Source organism: Metopolophium dirhodum, chromosome 7 (assembly GCF_019925205.1).
Source record: "Metopolophium dirhodum isolate CAU chromosome 7, ASM1992520v1, whole genome shotgun sequence".
Classification (NCBI taxonomy): Eukaryota; Metazoa; Arthropoda; class Insecta; order Hemiptera; family Aphididae; genus Metopolophium; species Metopolophium dirhodum.
Genome location: NC_083566.1, coordinates 35945141 through 35964204, shown reverse-complemented (window position 1 = coordinate 35964204; position 19064 = coordinate 35945141). Strand labels below are relative to the sequence as shown.

General features: G+C 33.2%; 1 protein-coding gene across 4 annotated transcripts in view; it reads left to right on the top strand.

Moving 5' to 3' along the window:
- The window catches only part of LOC132949565 (transcription factor AP-2-epsilon), a 187567-nt gene that overhangs the window by 96319 nt on the left and 72184 nt on the right, over positions 1 to 19064 (top strand). For all 4 annotated transcript variants that reach the window (XM_061020520.1, XM_061020519.1, XM_061020517.1 and 1 more), the window contains one exon: positions 6564 to 6717. In XM_061020520.1, the coding sequence (XP_060876503.1) occupies positions 6652 to 6717 (66 nt within the window). In that variant the 5' untranslated portion in view covers positions 6564 to 6651. The remainder of the gene's footprint in view (positions 1 to 6563; positions 6718 to 19064) is intronic.

The window sequence follows — 19064 nt, the reverse complement described above, 5'->3', positions numbered from 1 at the left end:
AAATAAATTTGATACACTGCCATAATATACCACTGAATAAATAAAAAAAATTTAGATTAACTAACATATTAGTTAATATTATAAGTGTAGGTATATTATAACTGGATTCATTTTGTATAGAATTTTATTTAATATTTATAATGTATGTTTCAATGTTTATATAAACCTGATTATATTTTTTTTTATATAATATGATATAGTAAAGTATTGGATTAGGTAATGAAATTACAATTATCTCACTATATTAAATTATAGTAGTCGCATATAATATAAGGTCTTACAATTATATACTCAATCATAGTATGAATTGTCCAATTTCTTGTACAAGGTATGCGTGATTATAATAATCTAAGCTTTATTTAAAACAAATTATAATTCTTTGAATAATTATGAAAGTTATACCTACATTACACCATTTGCTTTTTAATTAATTTCAGTACATTATTTTGTTCACTAGTATAATATTCGCCCACTAATCATTAATAGTAATTATAGATATATAGGTTATATAAATAATACACTTTGTTACACTTAGTATATGTACAGTAAACTCATTTTTAAATTTATAGTAAATTAAAAATGACTAACATCATATAGCGGATATTATGCGAATTGAATACGTACCTATTTATTCATTAGCATATTTATTTATACGTGTGTTTGTATAAAATACCAAGAAAATAGAAGTAAGCATAGCATAATAAAATACTTAAAATAAAAACTTGTTTTGAATACAGTGGGATTTAAAATGTATAACGTTGCCATTTTTATAGGGATATATTTCTATTCTATTTACCGACATATTTACATATTTGAAATTATTTCTATCAATATTAGGAATGTTTTTTGTTGTGTGATTTTATGATTCCATATATTTTTACATAAACAAAATATACATAATATCTAACTTCCGTATACCAAATATGAGCTTATTGCTCAGTTGGTATACGTATCAGCTATTAATAATGTAATTTATTGTAATTATTTTATTGTAATTGTTTTGGCAGAATAAATAAAAATAAATAACAACTTTATTTTCAACTTTATAAACTATAGTAATTCGGGATTTTTTTTAAATAATTCATCTTCTAATTCTATAGTTATTGTCTCGCAAAAAAAAATTATCATGCACACCCTCGTCATTATTATTTCTTAATATTTGCGAATTTCACTATTTTCAATACGGTTTATCAACAATCATAATAATATATGCAGTCTTATAGTTTTGACTACTTACATTTTTTGTAATATTTATATATTCTGTTTTATAGACTTTGATATGTTTTATCATTATTGAATTCAAGTTTTGTGGTATCGATGTATATAATATATTATAATATTATATACACTATATAATATACAATATACATACATGGGGGTACCTATATAATAGTTATATTTTGTTCAATGTTAATGGGTTTTAAATTCAAAAACAAGATCTTAATAGTTTTTCAAATCATTTATCGATGTTAAACTTTCGAAATAAACGTATATATTATTCACTTATTCGGAAAAATAAACTATATACCCCACTTACATCATTATATCAACCAATAATGACGATAACACGTCAATGTTTTTTGTTATAAAATATAATGGAAACGCGTTCTCATTGTTATACCTATTATAATGGATTATAATATTATATGGAGTATCGTGTCTCACGTAAATCTCGTAATAAATAAAACGGCGTAATTTTCGCTTACATTCCTAACGGTTAGTCGGTATAACAGGCGGTCCGTGCTGCGCGTGTACACGTACAATATCACGTACCTATACTTAACTAACGAGTCGTATTCTGTTTATTTAATTCAATACGCGAAAAAAGAAAACCGACAACCGTGTAAACATTTAAGACAAGAAAGATTCACTGCAATAACAAAATATGTTCCCATGCAGACGCGAGCGTCGTGGTCATCATATAAATAATATTATATTGTATATATTTTTATATATTTCCCCGGCCGAGTGGTTCCGCCAGCTCGTCTGATACGAATAGCGTAGCTGGGCCCCATGTTATTGGGCCTGTTCCTCGTTAATCGCGCCGTTATATGAAATATGAAATGAAATAGTGACATAGATCGCGTAAAATTACATTCTATTAAACGACCAGTGCACGTATATATATATATATATATATTATAATATATAAGGTGTAGGCATAATGTATATTAAAGTATAATCGTACTGGCAGGTACGATATATACGCGCGCGACTAGACGTCATGACGTATTATATTATGTACCTATACATATATAGATATAAACCTTATACCTGGGTACAAGTTATAGGTATCAACTATATATATTATATGTACCTATATCATATATGTACGTCCCTGACAAACGATTTATATATAATCTCTCTTTTACTTTTGTTTCTCGTTTGTAACGCTCGGGCACGCTGCAGCCGTGTATATATATATATATATATACGTCGCGGTGTACACTGATAGAGTGGCTCGTCGCAACACTGTGTTATTATTGTTATACAGTATTGTTTATTATATATTATATTGTTATTACGTTTTCGGGCAAAACAATCATTAAAAAGTCATAAGCATCGTTATAATATATACCTACCACCACCACCACCACACGACTCATATATACATAATATATACGACTCTTTATACATTGTGTTGGATACACATTTGATGAGTGAGCGTGTGTGTGCGCGCGCGCGCGCGTTTACGGTTCAATGCGAAACACCTGTAGTAGTATGCGTCGAGGACCAGAATTGAATAGGTATATACATAATAATGTAATAATATATGGGACGGATCGGGCGATTTATAAAGAGGTCGTCGTCGTCGTCGTCGCCGTGTTAAATGATTATAAGAATTAGAGATGGTCCGACGCCGATAACTACAGTATACACACCGCGCCGTGAGTATACCTGCACTCGCGCGATTATTATTATTATTATTATTATTATAGGGCTCGGACGGTCTCGCGATCGGCTCGCGATATACACGCGCGGCTGTGCACTCCTCTCCTATAATGCTCGTCCGCCTCCCCCACGACCACTCGACCGTGTACCTATATAGTTGGGGGGGGGGCGTGTCCGACACAACGATATACGCGCACATACTTACCCGTATTTACCTGTACCTAGGCGCTAGGGTGCTAATTATTACTATTGTTAGAGACTTAATATATATATATAAATATATTATATGGGTATACGCGCTTTGTGTGTGTGTGTGTGTGTGTGTGTGTGTGTGTTTTTCGTTCAATCGTCCTCTTTCCACGGATTTCAGGTCTGCAGTTCCGGGCGTACCGTGAGAGGCGAGAGCCGACGCGCTGTGCACGACCAACAGAGTATAGACCGGATCGATCTCTGCAGAGAGACTTTAATAATATATAATATTATAAATGAACGAGAGAGTTTGTATTCGGAGGAGAAAAATATGCGTTTAGGTTTTGCGCGGACGAGAATGTACGACCGAAATCGCTGTCTTACTTTTATAAATATAATATATTATATTATAGTTTGTTAATAAGTTATATTTGCAGCAATCGTTTTATCACGGTGCTGACATTAATTTTTTTTTTTTTAAAAACCATTATTTTAAAAATTCAAAATAGCCAATTTATGTAAATATTTTAAAAGTTGAATTATTACGCTAGTTTAGGTCAATGTTATATTATATACAAACGATGAGGACTGCATGTCCGCATATACGCTTGGCGGTAAACCGTAAACCTGCAGCTATATACATTACTATATATATCTCGCGTTGTCTCTCTGCGATACTAGTATTTCTAATCAATGGTAGTATACCTACGCGTTGTGATGATGCGTTTGCTAGACCGTTATAAAAATTGAAATGTATAATAATATTATACGAGCAGGTACACGCTGGATCATACCATATATACCTATACCCACCCGTAAAAAACAACGCCGGCCACGACGAATCCGACGATTTTATTTGTGGTACTTATTTGTAGACGTCGGAAACGCGTGCGCGCGTTATGATATAATGTATATAATTTTTGTTTTATTGCCGACTGGTGAAATAATAATACATACATAGGAACGGGCGTCGTTTCAATCCGTTTGGAACTTTGAAAAAAAAAATAATGATATCGTTTCGGTGCCGCCGCTCACGATACACAAGCCGCCTTGAATACTATTATAACACTCGACGCGTTTTATACTTAGCGAGCTATATAACATATACGGACGGGTATGGAAAAGAAGAAAAAAATTACAATACATAATATAACGTTTGATTGTTTCGAACGAATCTCTTCGGGAACAAACGCTAAACACTAATATCGTCGATGTACCCGCGCTGCATTAATTTCGAACACGGGCGCGTTATTAAAACTGTAATAATAATAATAATAATAATAATAATAATATTACCTACCTGTTTGATTTTTTTCCTCCGTTTGGAATGCGGACGGTCCGCCGAAAATGTCCGTATTACATACCTGCAGTGTACAGACGGCCGGCCGGACGGTAAAGTAAAAATAATAACTCTTGTATTGGGAGAAAAAAATGATTATTATTATTATTATTACGATCGCCGTGGCTGGGGCTACCGGAGAACTGAATTCCAGAAATGCTCGAGTGTATGTGTGTGTAACAAGCAATTATAAATATTTCTCGTTTTGCCGCGTCCCGTGTAGGTATATAATATTATATTATAATAGGTACACGTCCTGTCCACTCGTATGTATGGCCGATTTATTATTACAGGCATACGTATTGTATACATATTATATAATATACCTATAATATGAGTATATTCGGTCCAGCCCCCGACATCACGCGCGCGCGTAATTCGGTGCCAAGCGCACGTACGGCCGTTAATTACAAAAAAAAAAAAAAAAGGGAAGAAGGAAGAAAAGAAAAAAAACACTTAATATACATAGATATAATGTATAATATATCGGTAATAAACGAATCGACAGAAACCGTGTTTTAAAATATAGATTACCAATATAATATTATGCACGCGTAGTGTAATACCCGCAACGCGATGAATTCGCGTGCCCAGGCGTATTTTTCGCCCAGCTTCACGAAATATAGGCGTATAATTATCATATGGTTGAACAGTTTCTCAAACGAAATAAAACGGACCACAGTTTTCGTAAAATATGCTTGAAAACGGCGTATATTAAGAATGTAACGAAATACGTTTCATAGTCAAAGCACTTAAATCGAATTAACAAAATTAACATAACGTCTTCGATCATTATTATTCATTAGGTATACTCGTTAATAGTATCTAATTATTATAAAAAAAATGTTTTTAAATAATCGTAGGTATTTTAGGTACACTAAAACCGAGATACACCTTATAGCGTCGTATATTTTATATTAATTGTTCATTTTTTCTAAGGCGAAGTCTGCGGTTAAACAGCAGCCATTATGACATATTATTATCAGAACGGACTTTATATATTATTTTTTAATTTTGTTTTATTGATCCGGTCTTAAGCGCTGATTTAATTTGTAATTATCAATATAATATTACGTATAAAATTAAACAAAACGTGCGAATTGTGATGATAGGTGGTATATATTACATAATTACTTACATATTTTGCCAACTGTCAACATGATATCATGTGCGTTCGATTTAGCCATATTCGGGTCAAATTTAAAAAAATAAGCTTTATGTATTAATTACCTACATGAAATTCCGTATATTCTCGTATAATTTAATTATTATTTAATTGTGTCTTCCATAGTAATTTGTACCATCTCAGCTATCTATTTTCCTTCATAACTGTAATAATAATCACTGTATTGTTATTATACACTAGTCCACCCCAATTTTATTAATTAATTAACCTCTACGTACCTACCTATTATTGTATGTACTTAAATATATATAATATTTTAAATGACGACGATGTCTGTACTTACATAGTTACAAATTATATTATAGGTATAATTATCCGTATAGAGGGTTTTAACACACACACACACACACAATGTGTATCGTATCGCGAGATTAACCATGATTTGGTGTTGTACAATTCACAATAATAATAATTACCCTGTGGTAAAAACGATCGTAATTTTGAGATTCGAGTAAAATTCGTATATTATATTCATAAATTATATTATTACGTTTTTCGTACCCAAATTATGTACCGCAGCTACATTCAAGTATGAGGTATCTCAGAGGTACCTCTACCTCTACCTGTATGGGTACGTAAGTATATAATATAAATATGTTTTTCCTACTCGCTAATTATTATTATCGCCGCGTTAAATACCGTCGCTGGCCGCATACTATATACGACGAAGCTACACAATATTATAATAATATGTATCATAATAATATTATCGTGTACTTACATCACGGTCGTTGTTGTGCGGTCGTTATACCTATATATTTACCCACAACGTACATATTATATAATAAACTGTGTATACTATATAGCCACAGCGTATCCCATATATATTATATTATATTATACACACACACGACGACTCGTAATTACGGGGTTTTCGACTTAACGACATGCGCTCGTGTATAATAAAGTCGCATGGTGGATAAATGTTATTTTAATTTTTTTGCGTTTTCCTCGCAGGTAACTTGTGACCGAAAGTCGAACACGAAACAGCGTCACCGCCACCAGCCCCCGCTGCACCTGTTGCCGTGCGGTCGACGAGATTGACATGACTTTCAGATGCGTGCCGGCTTTTCAGCCGCTATCGTCGGGCGCCGATTGCGCCGCTCCGTGGGTGAGTACCTATATACAATACAACAACATTATAATATGATGTTACATTGACGTTAGTAAAATATGTTGCGAGATGGTCGTTTTGTACATTTATATAGTAAGAATCGTTTTTTTCCTAAACTGCGATAATGTTGGATTTTTTGCAACGGCATTCGTATATATAGCCTGCGGTAATTGTTGTAAGACGTGTGCAGGCAGGCGATCAACTACCTTTTATTTTAAAGAATAATCGGTGATCTATCAAATTTTGTAAATATTGCACTAATGTTACTTACACGTTTAGGAGTCGACGAAGTTACGCGCTTTATCTTTTATATTATTAGTTACGTATAATAATTAATACATGTACACATTTGCGCCGCAAATATGCCGATAATTTTACTATACCTATAGTTGATTATGATCACGTTACAGGTTATCAGGTACCTATGCAGGATTTTAATGAAATGGAAATTTAATAGCATAGTTACATCACTAGTCAATTCAAATTTTTTAATGCTTTTTTATTTGACAATATGATTTATTTATTTTTGTTATAATTTTCATAATCTTCAATTACTGTTATGAAAAATAAATTTCAACAATAAATAATCAATTGTAGGCACTTACCTATATATTCCTATTTTATTGTAGATCATTATCCTATACATATAGTATAGATCACGTGCTACACGAATGCCGTCATAACACGAAATCCTTATTGTTACCTTACCTCACCTATATACCAATATACCATCAAAATATATTTTACAAACGGTTTTTAATCAAAATCGGCCCGTCGTCATCAAACGTTTTTCGATAAAATGTTTATTGTTATTATTGCTGGAGTATAGATTTATGAGATTTGTCTGTCGTTTGTCGATGTTCGCCGATGTTAACGGGAAACGGCTCGGTCGTCGGGACTAAGATCTCTATACTTGCGGCGCGAAAACACATTGTTAATAATTTCAACCATATCTATACATTATACATAGGATGAGACGATAAAATTATTGCCAAAAGTAAATCCGACCGTCGTCGCGGTCGTCGCCTCCGCCCCGATGACGGCGGTGGCGGCAGGATGGATACGAAATTAATAAAAACCATATATACAATAATACAATATATTATGCCCTAGTAAGGTACCGTACATATATTTTTTTGCGTGTAGTGTGCGTTGGCCATTTACGTCGAGGCGGCCGATATAGACCCTATGATTAAAAATCTGACCGAATATACGGTTTTTTCTTTTCATTTTTCGTTATCATACGTATATTATTATATAACATTATATATATATAAATGTATATAATGTTATACACTAGCGACTCGTCCCTCTTTTATATTACCGTGCGCGCGCTATATATTATATCGTGTGATGTGTTACAGGACTCATCATATTATATGTATTATATTTTTTTGCGTATTTATCACTCGTATGAATCTCTGTGTGGGTTAGATGTACGGTCGCTGCGATGCTGCAGCGTTGTGTCGAACCCAAGGTCCCGCATTAACCCGCAATTATAACCCGTATAATGTAGGTACCCCGCAAGTGTATATTATTATTATTATTATATACAGCTATATCATATAGCGGCATCGAGCTGATGCCCTGGCGTTCGCGCGTGAGGTAAAAATAGGTACACCCATGTGTATAATACGCGCATATGAATATAGAGTAGTACAGACTACGGACTATATAAGTAAATAATCTCGTCTGTCTGAATAGTAGCAAAACGCATCGTTTTGGTCGTAGGAACGCCGCGACCGGGTGGTTAAACCGATGTTGGAAATTAGGTATTATAACAGGGGGGTCATTTAAGAATTTTGACCGGGATGCAAACAAATGTACATAATATAGGCAATAACCAACCATATACATTGAACCGCTCTCGAATGAGGTAGGTCTCGCAGATTGTCTCGCGAAAAAATTAATCTAGTTAAACATTATAGGTACATTTTAATAATCGGTCGCTTCTTTAATAAAATGAGAACGATCAGGTACCTGGTACATACGTAGGTAATGCTAAACGATTATTACGATTTTTTGAATTTAAAATTGTCAAGCAAAAATCAAATTAAAAGATGATTTAATAGTTATTTTACTAATGTATCTATAGTGTCCAATAAGCCAAGGGGAATTTAAACTTAAAAAATAACGTCAAAAAACAGTGGATCAATTCCAATAAGAAATCTGTAAAAATAAAGAGTATAATATAATAAATATGTAATGCAAATACACACACCTTTGCATACCGGAAACGATGCCACTATTAATTTCCCAACGTCAATCCTTCAATAAATTAATAAAATATATAATATCGTTTTGATTCGTACTATGTCCAGTAGGTACCTACACATTATAACATAACTTCTTTGTCAATGGTTTTATATAATATGTGCTTCAACCTCTAGGTAGATCAAATAAAAACCAATTTGTAAATTGCATATACAGTTAAACTGTTAAAGTGTTAAACATTAACTTTGCGATGAATTATATTGGTACATACGGAAAAATATTGGGCGGTGTTGCATACGTGAAATAGTAAATAGTAAATATCAAATAGTAAATACCGATTGTAATGTAATACATTTGCACATAATATTATACATGCAATATAACGTAGTAACATTTGTACCACTCCATATACACTGATTCAATTAACAATAATTACAGTGAGCAAACTAATCAACACTTTCAACAGTGTTAATTCATAAAACTTTCCTCCAGTTTCATTTGTTTGCAGATTTTCCCAAACGCCTAAAGGCTACAGCAATGGTGTCTGCGGGTTTAGGTGTTGATTAACTTTTATAATGCATTATTTCCCATGTGGTGGCAGGTTAACTTAATCTTTTTGATACTTTCATCAGTTTCATCATATAAACGGGCTATGATGTAAATAATAAAGTTTAATATACTCATATTTTATGAAACGATAATCAATTTCCCAACAGTGCTTATACCTTGTGTAAAGTTCTCGTTGTACGCAATTATTCAATGTTATTGAAGTATAGTATAAAAATAATATTACATTTTATAAGTAAATATGATTGGAGGTTTTAATTATAAACTACGGAATTGCGTAAGAAAACTTTATTCTTTAAGTGTATATTATAAAATAATTTTATTACTCTTTAATAGGTATTCTTTGTTTGCAAATTTTATTATACTCGTTATTAGTCTTCGTGCACGGAGTTGTGGCGCACTCTATTAACAAAATCATTCATTATTGTTTAGTGCTGCTATCAAGCGGACATTTCTTCGTGTGCATTATTGTGTCCATACACCCAACAGATAGCGCTTTATGTCTAATTTTTTCATTTTTGAATAATTTAGATTTAACGTAAATGGGTACTCAAATAAAATAATATTATAAATACTTGGGGTCGGCCTAATTCGCAATCATCTTAACTCTGTATTATTATTACATAAATTACTCTTCAGGAGATATTATAAATGTTTAAATGTTTCATTATTATTTTTTAAAATATTTTTTCGTTAACAATTAATACCTACAATACCTACCTATAATAATAAACAATTAATAACAACTATCATTATTTAGTTATCGCATAATTCACAAATAACTGAGATAAGACTATCTTTCCTTATTTCATAAAAAGGTTGGAATTTGGGCTTATTTCGTCAAATGTAACCACTGATGTCATGGGATAATAAATCTCCGATCGAAGTTGTGATTATATTAAACGATGAGTCATTATAATAAAGTTCCTATTTTTGTTAATATAAAATGCAAAAGCCTCAACATAAAATGTTTAGAGTTAATTTTTAGGTGTTTAAATTTTGATTATTTATTGTCTGCAAAAACTGTTTTTTTGGTTTATACATTTTGTTTTTTGTCTGCTATGAAAACAAGTTTAAATTATTTTTAATTTCAGTCTTTTTTATTATTAAATAAAAATGTTTATTTAATAACAAGCTATAACCGATGGGAGTTACTGATATTTAATTATTCAGTATCCTGTAAGAACTTTACTTATACATTCTATAAAAAAAATCGTTCTTAGACCTAGGGTTATAGGGGAAGTGAGTGGATCGCCCCCACTCCGTCGTATAATGCACTCATTTTATATACCTTCCTTCCTAAATTTATATTTTATAGTAGGTTAGATAGAGCAAGTACAAATTAGTTACTATTTTAGTTTGGCAACTTTTATTATCGATACTTTCATATTAGTATATTACTCTTACTTGTTACCACTAATGCTTATATGTGTGGGTAATCCTAGAACTCATCTTTACTTTCTAGTTTCTACTGTCTAGTTGTAATATTTATTAGTTTCTATGTATTAGATAAATCAATTTTAATAAAGATTTTCTGAGAAATATGCATGTATTTATTAAATGCAGTTTTGCCATGTCACTGCATAAATGGTAATGACGTAATTTATTAATTTGTATTTAGAAAACTACCAGAGCATACTTCAAACTTTTCTAGTTTTCTATGAATTCTGAATACATTTCTATAATGAACATAATAGCTACTGAGTATACATAAAAGTTCAATATAAGTTTGTAAGTACTTTTTTATAAAGAAATTGTTAATCTTATCTGTTTACAAACAGAACAATAATGTAGGTTTCATTGAAGTTACATACTACCTATATATTATAAATTACTTCCGTTAACCTTTTACGTAATTACAAATTTAATATATTTTATTAACAATGTATCTATAATCCAATACTACTTATACCTACAATATGCCTAGTCTGATATCGAATACTTCTCAATTTATCGTAATACCTACAATTGTCGTAGTAACCTATACATTGAAATATCTAATGCAATGGCGTAAATAGGGGGGGGGGGGTCAAGGAGATCAATTCTCTACCACAAGCTGTATATAATATGCAAAAGTTTTCGGAGTCCTAAATAAAGGCCCATAACTTTAAAGACGGGGCTACTATGGATAAAATCATTTGCACGATTCAACTTATCCCGTTCCTTTTCACGCGTCCGGGATTATACGTATTGTAATAATTATAACGCCGCTTAACATAAATGCTGACAAGTAAACCAAAATCGCGCTGAGAACAAATGACGCGTTCGGGGGGTCTGGGGAGTACATTTTTATGCTGTAGAATGCATAATAGGTAGGTACTATAAGTATAGGTGGGTAAGTTAGTAAGTATATAGGTATGTAATATAATATTGGTTGATTATGATTTATAGGCATCGTCGATAGACCTACAATATAGTACGTACACATACATCAGTGATGAAATTGACGTTCAGTCGAAATGGAATAAGCACTATCTGCTCAATATACCTATATATAGGTACGATGCGCATAATATTATGAAGAATGCAGAATAAAATGTCTTATCGATTGCCATCAATATTATAATACATTATGTATAGTCGATCAAGTAAGCAGGTATATATAATAATATATTGTGCTGCTACCGTCGTCGCCGACACACGTATATATATATATTATAATACCTGTATGAAAATAGTATATAGTAAATAATCGCCAATCGGATTTTCTATGGGAACTCGCGGCTGAAGGTTCAGCGCGCACAACTTTCTACTCTAAATATTTGCATGCGTAAAATCAATATAAATTATAATAATACGTATATTCGTGTGTGCTGCAGGTATATATAAAATAACTCGAACGTCTTTCCGCGTGACAAACCGAAACAAGACTTGGACGGAATCGTTACGTTTTATTTCGTCGGCCATTATTTTGAAAACTCTCTTACCTACCTATCCAATACGATCTGTGTTATCATATTATTATAATATTCACTCGTATAACATTGTCTTACTCACAATATTTCAACCGCAACGCATCGTTCGTTATTGCCATATCTCGTTAATTTACGGTCTCTGAAACCATTATAATATTATATATTAGATGGGTCCAAATAAAAATGTTTTTGGAATTCTCAGATAACACCGGAGACGGGTATTAAGTCGCTGTTTTATACTGCTACTGTGTTGCGTACGACGTATTTCGAGGTTTTGGTAATCTGCATTCTCCTGCAGGGTTTGCTGTAGGACATAATATAAGTATTAAAACCTATTATGTTTGATATTGGTCGCTGATGCAGATATATTAATAGGCACGTTTAATAAACGCTGTGACCTCACATCGATCGAGTTTGGTTATTATTCAAATTGACAGTAACCTGTAGCGTGGTATTAATAAATTGATCGATAACAATTGACCAACCATCATTTCAAACGGTCAAAACGAAATACGCATACGCAGTGGGAATAGCGTCTTAAACTAGACATTCGCTAAACTAGACCGGTTTAAAATTATCCCACATTATCCTGCACCGGGATAATGAACCATGTAAATGATAATATGGTTCAATCGTCCCGGTACATTATTTTTCACACCGGTTTGATCTAGCGAATTTGTAGAAAGCCTTTATCCATCTCATATTTTTATGATATTAAATTTATTGTTATATAATCCTGACATGCAGGTCGCAGAAAACACGAAATAATAAAAAAAAAGACTTTTATTCGTTTTTTAAGCGTAACTATAATGTCTTATTAGGTAGGTATAATATATAGTGTTCGTTGCGTAACCTCGACGATTGGAAACAATTTTAAAGTTAAAAATGATGTACGAAACAACAGCGAATTCGAGAACGGTGCATTATATAGATATATTATACTTACGTAATAAAAACTACGTTTACGGGGACTTTTTTTTATCAAACGACACTCGATATACGTAAAAGGTATTAGGATATTATATAATCTAAAATACTCTTCGACGATAAATAATTTCAGGTCATGTTCGGATTAGGCTATCCTAATTAATCCACCAATAACAAACCGTCCCTATAACATATCGAGTATGTCCGACAAAATAATCGCCCTGTATAATATTTTGGTGTCGTCCGAAGCATACACTATATACCTATATAAAATATAGTTGCCACTTGTTTCCGACACTCATATTTCGTTTAGTGCGACGGCGTATAACATAATATATTATAATATATTGTTATTGTTGTCTCGCGTGAACCCGTTGTAGCGCCGGTCAGGTAAGATAAACTTCCGATGCGTTTGCCGTGGGCGGGAGGAAGGTTGTCGCGAGGGGGATAGTTTGAAATGTTTATGTGCTGCAATCAATGTTCGAGCTATAATATATATATAAGTAGGCACTTTGAGTGACGATATGTTACAAGTATATGGGTACGCGTGTTATAGATTATTATTACCTATACATATAATATACCTATAAGTGGCGATACGGTGAGTCGTTCGTTGGTACGCAGTAAATGCCATTACCTATATGTATATACGATATAATTATTATAATATTATTATGGCCGGTGTAAACGCGCGCGCGCGGATTATGCGCGAAACGCTATAAAACTACGTAAAAATATAATATACGGAATTATATATTATGTGCGTATATATTATATTATTATATATAATATGTGTTTAGTATTAAAAAAAAAAAATTCTCGCGGCGCCATAATTTATACGCCGGTGCAATAAAAAAAAATTCCATCGGCAGTTATCGCAGGTAAGCTGCAGCGCACTTGCGTCGTGTATATATAAGCCTGCAACATAATGCGTGATGTATATTTTATAGTATAGCGTAGGCATACAGGGTGTCACATCGCGTTCGTCTTCGTATATACAGGTGCTACACACCCGCCTCCTACCCAGACTTTTCGAATGTACAAGACTTAATTTAAATTACCTGCATATATATGTATATAACGGAAAATAAAAATCATGGCGGATCCGGCTTTTATAAAAATTTACGCAAATCGTTGACGTACCGTAAATTGGCTATATCATGCCTACCTAAATATCAGATTTATCCGTGTACTGTAGATATTTTCAACCACACTGGCGCGTATGATATACGCATATAGTGTGGCACCGCAATATGGTTATATTATAATTATATTATCATGGTGACCGGTCGCTGGGATAATATTTCAAAAACGTATGAAATAGGAATTGAGTTATCGACGGGGACACACATAGGTACAACTACTTGGCGAGACACTCCGTAGACATACCGTACACTGTTTTGTAGCTGCTCCGCTCTGACCCGGCGTGACGCCAATGCGTATATTATGTATAATATTATAAGCGTTTAGCTCACTCGGCAGACCCGCGGCTGTGGCGATTTAAACGCGCGGCTACTGTGCATTATTTACGTCATGTATAATTCATGCCGGTGTACAATAATAATAATAATAATACACATATGCGTGTGATATAGGTGTATAATTATTAGATTATGTACCTATATAATATTATACACTGCTGCCACTGCGCGGTTGGATATAGCTCACGACGAAAGTCGATAAATTAAAAATTAAAACTGGATTTATTCGTTAAAGAGCATTATTATTATTATTATTATACCCGAGACATAAAAGGAAATAAATTGCAAAATATATATATTATAATATGCATAACCTCCGACTTCGTTGTGTGTATAGGTACGCGCGCGCGTATTTAACTGTGCACACCAATTTCCGAAAGTCAATCTTTGTGTGATAACGGTTTCAACGACAACTTTCCGGGCGAACGAAGGATTCTGGTGAAGTTCCAAACCCGCGGGCTGACGTGACATGACGTGTCGGCGACCACGGTACAAGCTGCACCTTTGACCACGGTTTCAGGAAGGTCGGTCGCCTCGGTTATCGGGTAACCACAACATTTTCTGTCAGTAAAGGGCAAAAGCGCATTCGCAGCTTCGTCGTGTGTCCTGTCGTACGAAGGCGTTGTAACTATGGTTATAACTGGTAACCATATTGGTTTAAAAGTTGAGCTGTACAGCAAATTCTATAGCGGTAAACGTTAAAAACGTTTGGTAACAGATAAATTCGGACTGCCCGTTTGCTAAGCAATGAAATAAACGTTTGCAAACATTGCGAACGTCATGAACCAGCGTTTTGTCTGTTCGCTTCCAGTAACCTACCTAATACCATGGTATAATAATATCAAACAGATGTATGTTTCATATATTCTGTGATATAATCTGTGTTATCACGAACTTATATCACGGATACCAATGGTATAATTATTTATGACCTATACCACGGTTAATTTACATACCGCACCAAGCGCTTTACGAATTTCAACATTTTCAACGTTTCGAACGTTGGCGTTCGTACTGCAAAACGTTTTCCGCCATAAGGTGGGTTTCCACTACATACGTGCATATTTTGACCTCACAAACGTTCTCCATCGGTTGATATAATATATAATTATATTATTTAGATATTAGTTACCTCGTATATTCTTATGTTATTAATATTTGCGATCAAAAGCTCATCAAAATTAATAAGCTGAAAATTGGCAGGATGTGTATCATTTACATGTTATTAAGCCTGGCCCGTTTCAGACCACTCCCCGCTGGCCTGTAAATTGATAAGCTTTTGATCGTCTATAGAGTGTACACGTGAAAAGTTGAACTGGGTCCAACTTCATGGTATCGTGTTCAAGCCCGCGGTAAGAACGTATAACACTCTGGTATACCAAAAGCTTACCATGTATACCAACCAATCACAGAAAAGTATTTTTATGCACGTACACGTATCTAATGGAAACCCACCTTATAGAATTTGCTCGTTGCAATTTGGTTAGGTCACATGCTACCGAAAAAGTAACGACCAATCACAATGCTATTCGTTCGACACGGTACGACGCACACAACCTGGCTGCTGTGAATCCAGCTTCAGTCATATACTATGGAAAAAAGTTCGTCGCGGTCCGGTGATTTTCTCCACGTCCGTTGTGTCGTCTGCAGATTCAAGATCGTATAATATAGTAAAGGTGTGCGCTGTGCGACGACATTCCGGTGATGTAATGTTATTATCGTATATACGTTTATATTTGCTAGCCTCCGTCGTCTGTGGCCGGACGAATCGCTTCGCTGGTCTGCCGAATATTTACGTGTCGAGGGCGGCGCGTCAAGGTAAGATGCACATCGCACTACATCAGTCTGTTATACAGTATAATATTGTATTTATAACACAATTCTCATTTCTCACTGCAGGCAATAAAATAGACTTAACTTTTGTAATATACGCGACCGATGCACAAATGCATGTTCTTTAAAATGTATTGTATTTACATAGTGCGTACCTAACTACGTTTGTATAAGAATATAGGTAGATATATACGTAAATCCCAAGAAAAACCTTGAGAAATAGTCGCGTTATTATGTGCCGTCCGATGAATATTGTTTCAATATAATATAATATTTTGCAATGCATTACAAATTTTAATTATGGTTATGGGCGTTCCTCTTATTGTAAGTACCTACGTAAAATAATTATGCTGTATGTGTCATCTGTGTAATATAGGTAATTGGTTTGAAAAATATAAGTACAACCTTTATAAAATAGTTACATAACGCACACCAAATGATAGTTTTTATTTTGACGCATTCAAGTGGTGTTTTTTGGTGACACTAGTCGACAATGGTATATTGTGTACGAATTTGGGTAAATTAAAAACATTTGAAAAGTGCTTGACACCTGCAATATTCTGTAGTCTTTATATTATAGACAGCGCAGTATTTGTGAAAGGCCCGTATAAACTATATTAAAACATAACGATAACAGCCTATATACTTAACTAATACTACACTCGTATAATGTACTTAAATTAATATTGAATATATTAATATACTCAATGCGATCCCTGCTGCAGTCGGTGGACAGTAAGTTATCGTTTTCTCTTTAGCGTCGCGCGTCGACCGCCGGCCTATAATAAGTACGCGATTTGATTAATGTTTTCAATTAATCTTCACATTCGACTTATAACAATTTATTAATTTGAAAATGTATATCATCTACAGTTTATATTAGATCAAAATATTGTGACTATACAATATAATATGATATTCGATATTTCAATGTGTCTCGGATTTATTAACTATTAGATCATTTTTCTTATATTATTTATATTATTATATATTATATCTACTTTCATGAACATATATTTACTTATAGACGTACAGTTTATATAGAGTCACTGTATATATTATATATGTACCTAAATACGTATACAAACAGTCAGTGTTTGACACTCGACCAAACAACACACATTTGTATTTCACTTCAACTTGTCTCAATCAAAAATTGAAATTAGCCATCTCGATCAGGACCAGATCCCACTCCGAATCTACAAAACTATCCGCTCTACTTCATGCAATTTGTTATTTTTGTAATGGTGAAAAAATATATACAGAGGAATCCCTGGGAAACAGGAACAGATAGGCGCAGCTGTAGTAATATAGAAAAACATCGAGTGAAAGCTTAAACTTTATACAGCAAAATCGGTGGTGATTCTAAAAGCTATTCATCTAGCTATTCATCATGCACTAACTTCTCAGACTTCTCAGTGCTACAAATAACTTCACGAACATTCAAATTCCTTCAAATATTAATATAGAAGCACAAGGAAATTAAATTAATTTGAACTTTTTTGTTTAGTTATATATTAGCTTGACATTTTTTTTACTAAACTTAATTTATTTTCCTGTACGTTATCTTAAAATAATTATCATACTACTTCGTGGACTGTGCCATTACAATTTATATTTATCATTAAGGCAACCTGTTTGACTATATTTTATAAATTGTTTTCATTCTGCATGGTTGCAGTATTTTACCAACTATAGTTATACCTATTTGCTACTTAGTATTTACTACCACCAACTACTTAAAACATTTAAACAGTACAATATTGCTTTAGAATACGCAACATTCACTATAGTAATTTTACCAACTATAAGCACAGAGTCTCATCGATCGACAAACCCCTGGATTTATAATCTAATTATCTTCGTCGAACTTGTAATGTTAATAAAAATGATTATTAGAGCGAATTTAACGATACGATTGCATACAGTTGTATAAATAACAATAATATTTTATTTCTCAGTTGTCACTATAATTACCAAATTGTTTTTTTTTTTTACATGCATCGTGTATCTCCAATGGAATAACATTTGTATTTATGAAGCTAATATAAAGACGTTAACGATCAGTTTCAACTGTTTTTGACGACGGTCAAAATGCGTGTGCGGTAAATAAATTGTTATTTGATTACCTACCCAGTGCCATGAGTAGCTCGTTGTATTCACGTTGGCAATCATAATATTATTCTCGCCGCGGACCACCACAATACCCATACTAAGTCGATATCAAAATGAGCTCAATCGGCAATTGAGTTATACTTATACCTACCTATATAATATAGTGTTATTGTATATATTATTATACGTATAATCGTGTATATGTGTAATATTTATAAACGCTTTCTCTGCTGCCTTATTATTTTTAAATTTACATAAATTGTACAAATATGTTGTGTATATACGCGACGCT